This window comes from Choristoneura fumiferana, chromosome Z (genome assembly GCF_025370935.1).
Source record: "Choristoneura fumiferana chromosome Z, NRCan_CFum_1, whole genome shotgun sequence".
Classification (NCBI taxonomy): domain Eukaryota; kingdom Metazoa; phylum Arthropoda; class Insecta; order Lepidoptera; family Tortricidae; genus Choristoneura; species Choristoneura fumiferana.
Genome location: NC_133472.1, coordinates 28,397,232 through 28,403,862, shown reverse-complemented (window position 1 = coordinate 28,403,862; position 6,631 = coordinate 28,397,232). Strand labels below are relative to the sequence as shown.

Genomic DNA, 6,631 nt, shown 5'->3' with positions numbered 1-6,631 from the left:
TAGTACGTAGTAATAATGTACGACGTGATAATCTGCAAGGCTACTACGAAACTCGTAACTCGAAGTTCGTGTCGTGCGGTCCCTCTCGCTCTCGTATTAAATAGTATAAGTGTCAGAGGGACCGCACGACACGAACTTCGAGTTTCGAGTTTCGGAGTAGCCCAGCAGAATCCAATCGATTCGAATGACCATAGATTTGTGTTAGGTTCAATTGTTGTGACCACAATGCGCGAGCCGAGATAGCGGTAAAAAGTACTAAATTTCGGAACAAGCGCCGCTCTCGCATCCGCACCAGAACAGTTTCGTAGGGCAAAATTACGACGCAAACGAAAAGCGTATGATTAGACTCCTATTATAACGAAACTATTATAATTCCCATAGCACAGTATTTACCTATTAAAGGGTTTTGTATATTTATTAATATTCGGTGTACCATCAGCCAAATAAGTGGTCTATAAATTTTTGAACAAGTTCCTATCAAATGAATATGTACTAAATACTTTCAAGTTGACAGCCACGTCTGTTGGCATTATTGGTTTTTGACATGCAAACGATTATCAACTTACCTAGTGACTACGGAACCCTAAAAACGCATTCGTTTCACTTGCGCAGTTACGACGTAAATAAAATGAGGGGGGGGGGGCAGACATCTACTTGTAGCCACAGAGTACTTTATACATATACTATACTGAAACTTGTAGCAGAAAATAAAATTGCGGAGTGAGCCGCGCTTGCTAACGTTTATGACGCTCGCGATCGTAATCAATCATTAATCAAATGACAGTTGATTTCGCATGCAAAAACTGTCATTTGATTGCGATCGCGAGAGTCAGAAACGTTAGGCAATACAGCCTCAGTTTGCGAACCGAGCCTAATTGGCCTTAACTCTAAGGCATATAATGGGCCAACTGTGTACCCTCTCCACAGCATTGAGGATGTATCAAGTTAGAGGATAGTGCCCACCTTCTATTCCATTGTGCTATTTGTGCTGCAAGCGGAGAGGGTTCCACACTGACTCAGTTTAAAGATACAATGATTGGCTGCAGTCTGTATGAACCTCTATAAAGTTGATTATAGCAAGTTAAACAGAGTTCATGCAGAGTCCGCTCCGCTCAGAATGTAAGTTGGGCATAAATAGTCCCAAAGTTAAATTAAGGGGGACAAAAGATTAAGTGGAACTAAAATAAAACAACGAAAAAGCTATGGTTAATTATTTATTAATGCTGTTATTAGGTTTTATTTTTTAATCTCTAAATCCATCTGCAAAAGTATCAAGCAAAAACTGTTCAAACCAAGGTCGGCCGTCACAACCATGTGATTCATCTATATTTTCAATAACTGCTTGTGCCTTTTTCCATGGACCCCACCATAAGATGCTAAGGAGCCATTCTATTAGTGGGTGATAGTATTGCAATTTAATATCTTTACTTGTGACTCTTAGCAGTACATCTAATACTGTTGTATACAAAATACTCTGCCTAGTGGCTGGCTTGCATATACATAAATGATCAAGAGGCAGTTGATAAAATACTCCACGTCCCAAATCTGCAGAGACAGCCTCCACAAAACATATAGGAACTTTGAATGTTGTTACTAAAGTTGGTAGTGATTCTGCAAAACTAATGGTTTCCCAACCATATTTGTCTGCAAATTTGATAAAATTATTATGTATGTCTAATAATACAGGAGAGTTTTCTTGTAATTGCCTCACATCTGCTGAAGGCCACAGCACTGCTGCAGCAGCTCTGGGCATGGACGCTAAAGCACTACCTTTATGTGGTGTGCTATAGAATAATACTGCTTTGGTATTGTCACATAATTTACTAAGGGCTAGATCTTGATTTTCTGCAGCTACATTGAGAATTTGTTTTACTATTAGACCGCCCATTGAGTGAGCTAGCCACACTACAGGTATATCCTTAGTACCTACACCGGCATCTAATAAATTAGGTGCCAATTCTGAAGCCCTAGCTGCAATATCAGTGGCCTGCAAAGGACATCGCTCGAGCCATTCTGAAATGGAGCTCCAATAATTCACTCCCAATATTCTAATATTATTACAATCTTGTGGAAGCCAATCTTTTGGCCAACAATAAGTGTAATTGCAACGATCATGAGCTTCTTGCTTAAGACCTATGCGTTTATTATTTGCAGTATATGAGAAAGCATTCTCAGGTTCTCGTTTGGACTGTATAGGTAGGTCTTGAAGTACCACATCAACAGTAGATAGTAAGGCCTCATCTTCCAATTCAATTAAATCTTCAAGTACTTGTTGCATATCAGCATCCATAAATTTTGTTTGAGCAATTTCATCATCAGATAAGTCACAGTCACCAGATACTGCAACATCTAAGAGGCCAAGGGGCTCTGCACACTTACGATCGCGTTGCCTCCAGGTCACAAAAACCCCTCCTCGTAAACCATGCACTAGAAGTATATCACAAGTTGGTGGTGAATTTGATCTGTAGATAGGGTGTAATAGATATAAACCAGGCTGATAACTGTGCTCTCCTGACAGATTGGCTAAGCATACTGCAGCAGAACTTGATAATCTTAGATCGTCTGACCTCAGTAATCTAGCAAGTTCTCTAATTAGACCATTTTGAAAAAAGTCTTCTAGTAAATTTGTGTGTACACTCAATACTGTAAGAATGCGTAGCACAGCTAGGTCTACATCAATATCATTGCTATTTCTCAACATTATTTCAGCAAGGCGAGGTAGTAGCCCCATTTTTATTAATAATGCTGCTGAGTCATCTTCTTCATAGTATTTGCTGTTAAATAGGCTTATGTGATGATGAAGAGCATCCAAACATAAAATACATAGCTCACGTTCCCCTACTGTATCTGGCTTGGCAGGAATATTGTCAGCCTCCATAGCTTGCTCCTGTACATTAGCAAAATGTTTTGAAAGGAAGTGCTGAATACAGCTATGGGGATGTAGGCCCTGTACTGCAGCAATCAAGTCGTGCAGCTTGTAGGATAGAAGTTCAGGCGAGGTGGCAGCGCGCCGCACGTGAATGGGTGGCGGGAGGAAGTAGCGCAGGTCAGCACCACGTGTGCGTGCCAGGAGTACACCCGTAGTCTTGTCGATGGCTTGTGCGAGCTTCAGGCAATCCCACACCTTATTGTTCTGGAAGGCAGCCAACTGCTCAAGCGCTAAATTGCGTTGTTCCCGATTTCCGTACCGACATAACCACAGCAATCGCCACGCCAGCGAGTGTTTAAGACTTTTCCATATACGATTCAATCCCACTGATTGCTTATTCTCTTTGTCGCGTTCTTTCTTCAACGTCATACTATACAAAGGATCATCTATGTAAATGTACTCCGCGGTATGTTTCTTCTCGATATCAAGAACGTTGGCGTTAACTATACTATCAATAGTCTTATACGTTTGTCGGACATGGTATGCAACAAAAAACCCACTACAGCCAATTATCGATGACACTTTCAATATTTCCAAAAGAGATTTAAGTTTATTACGAAAACTCATACTTATTATGATTAGAAAGCGCTAATTTAAATAACCGCAGTAATTTCTTCATTATATACTGTGTCGACAACACACACGACACGGTTGGTTGACAAAACAAAAAGTCAGCTGGCTGTCAAGTCAAAGACATTGTAATCTGCAGGGCTACTACGAAATTCGAAAATCTAAGTTCGTGTCGTTCGATCGCTTTGACACTTACACTATTTAATACGAGAGCGAGAGGAACGGTACGATACGAACTTTGATTTTCGAACTTCGGAGTAGGCCCTCCGTACCTATCAATACTACGAATGCAAAATTCGAACTTCGTGTCTTGCCGTCTCGCTGACGCTTATATTGTGTTAGTACGAGAGTGAGAGGGCCGATATCATACGAACTTCGATTTTAGAATTGCATAGTAGCCCCCTTGCTCTACTGCCATTGTCTGTGGTTTTCATCAGCGGCTACTACGAAACTCGTAGTTCGTATCGTACCGTCCCTCTCGCTCTCTTATTAAATAGTATAGTGTTGTGCGAAGTAAGGCAGTACTCGTGCAAAAATATGTATAAACGGCCTTAATGTTAAGTGCATAAAGTCGTGTATACATATTTTTGTAACTTTGGCCGTGTCGATATCTTTGCCCTTGACTGTACAACGGCAAAACCTACTAGACACTGGCAAAAATGTCTTCCAATGGACAGAGCCATATTTTTCTAAAAATCTAATAATAGCTTGGGTCGGTGACATTTGCTTTTTTTCCATTCCACGCCATGATTGTTTCAGGCCAATATTTTATGAAAAATATACTTGAATCACGAAAAAAAACAAAAAATATAGCTCCACAGCTTAAAATATTTTATAATAATAAACACAAATCACTTAAAACTACATTATTTTGTTGTAATACTAATAAGATAAAATTTAATCTCATCAACTTTCATCGGGTAAAACGGAACTCAATGAGGGCTATCGCGTATGAATTCGCCACTAGAGGCGCTAGTGTAGCGAGAGGTCTCCGAAATGTCAAATCTCATAGTTTTTGGGTGAGCTACGCGGGTTTATTTATAATTAGAATAATTTTGTGAATATTTTGCAATATCTTTAATTAATTATGGCAAATATGCGTTACGGAGCAATGAATGCCTGTGTTTTGAGACAGCTTTGTCTTTCGCAAACCTTTGTCCTCCCTTTTTTCCGAACAAAACGGGGACTATGCAACACTGTAGCATGCTCGATATTTTTATGGCACGGTTTTAAGGTGTATTCAATATGATTTTAATCTAAACTTTGTTTTCACTCCCGTAATAACAGACTTTGAAAGCCATACTTAAAAACCACACGCAACAGTGCGCCATCTAGTTTGACAAAAAACGATAGCCCTCATTACAATAGAGCTTGACTTTGTTTATCGACCGAATCGATTCCACTATCTCAAATCGCAAAAAATTTATTCGAATTTACATTGTCTAGATACTCTTTACTAGGGAATATTACTGCAGGGCTACTACGAAACTAGAAACTCGAAGTTCGTGTCGTGCGGTCCCTCTGACATTTATAATATTGAATACGAGAGGGAGAGGGACGGTACGAAACGAACTTAGAGTTTCGAGTTTCATAGTAGCCCTGCAGCAATATTCAACCGTCAGAGTGCAGCACTAGCACAAACCGCAAACCGCAAACAGTTAAGTATCCCATCCCATAGGATGCCTGGATGATAAGAAAACGTTTGATGCGACCAAGTGAATATTTACGGGAACTATATTTTCTGCCACTTAAATGTGGCGTTATCTGGGAAAAGTTACCTTGTTGTCGGTATTGAGTTATTGATATCCCCATAATCTACATACATTTAGCTATCGAACCATGTAAGAAACATGCATGTAGGTTTTATAGATATTTAAAAAAAAATGTTGGACCTCAACAGCCAGAAAAGGGGATTAGTTATGAGAAAATTGAATTCAAACTTATACACCCAATAAAAGTATGTTGTTGTTGGAAGTTACATAGATAATATGCTATTTGAGGAGTAGATTGTACGAGCTTTCAGGTTTCAAGAACAATTTTGTAATTGGACAACTGTTTTCCTATAGTTTACCTTGCCAAAGTGCATAAAGTAAAAAAAAAGGTTGATGGATTTTTCGAATCGATTTTTTATTTATAGTATATTTCCATTGGATTTTATCGGAGGAAAAAATATTATGCGGAATTGGACACTAAATAAGAACTACTCTGTTTTGAATTAACGTTGTTTAATATATAAAAAAAATACTTTAACAAAAATAACTTTGTGGTTTACAACTGTAATTAAACAGTCAAAATCAACAAAAGTTTATATTTAGTACGCTAAAACATAGCCCAATGAGACCAAATTAACTCAACAAATCTTAAAAAAGTAGTTTTTCGAGTTAGTCTCACTTCGTCTAAAAAGCAACTGGTCTATGTAGCATGTGGTCTAAAAAGCTGCTGGTCTAAGTAGCCAGTGGTCTGTAAGGCAACTGGTCTAAGTAGCAAGTGGTCTAAAAAGCAACTGGTCTAAGTAGCAAGTGGTCTATAAGAAAGCTGGTCCAATTAGCAAGTGGTCTATAAAGCAGCTAGTCTAAGTAGCAAGTGGTCTATAAGGCAACTGGTCTAATTATCAAGTGGTCTATAAAGCAGCTGGTCTAAGTAGCAAGTAGTCTATAAAACAGCTGGTCTAAGTAGCAAGTAGTCTAAAACTTAAATGGCCTAAGACACCATAGCCATAGGTCTAAAACGCAGATGGCCTAAGTAACGAGTGGTCTTAAGCTACCTGATAATCGGTTTAGAACGCCACTTTGGTCTAAATAGGAAGAAGTATTTTATTCCTTAGACCTATATTATGCTTATCTACTAGCTATATAACATACGGTAAAGAAATACGTTCATATCTAAAAATATTTTTTACGTCTAATTTAGCTTTCCCTCGATGCCGCTGACGCCGATGGGCGTCTGTTCTGCAGAAACGTCGGCAACGCAGCAAAGTACGTAATCTGGCGCGCAGCAATGAATGGGTTAAAGAGCTTTACAGACTGCAATGCAGGATAATGAATAGATTTCTTTTCCCTGAACGGCTAACGGATTTGGATGAAATTTGGCGAAAAGTTAGTTTATAACCTGGATTAAAACATAGAATACTTT

At 38.9% G+C, this 6,631-nt stretch overlaps 1 protein-coding gene across 1 annotated transcript; it reads right to left on the bottom strand.

Moving 5' to 3' along the window:
- Positions 1–1,201: 1,201 nt before the first annotated feature.
- On the bottom strand, positions 1,202–3,606 carry LOC141439263 (protein SERAC1). Its single transcript, XM_074103513.1, has one exon. It carries the CDS (start codon positions 3,494–3,496, stop codon positions 1,244–1,246), a length of 2,253 nt encoding a protein of 750 aa, XP_073959614.1. The 5' UTR covers positions 3,497–3,606; the 3' UTR covers positions 1,202–1,243.
- Between the last annotated feature and the right edge of the window lie 3,025 nt (positions 3,607–6,631).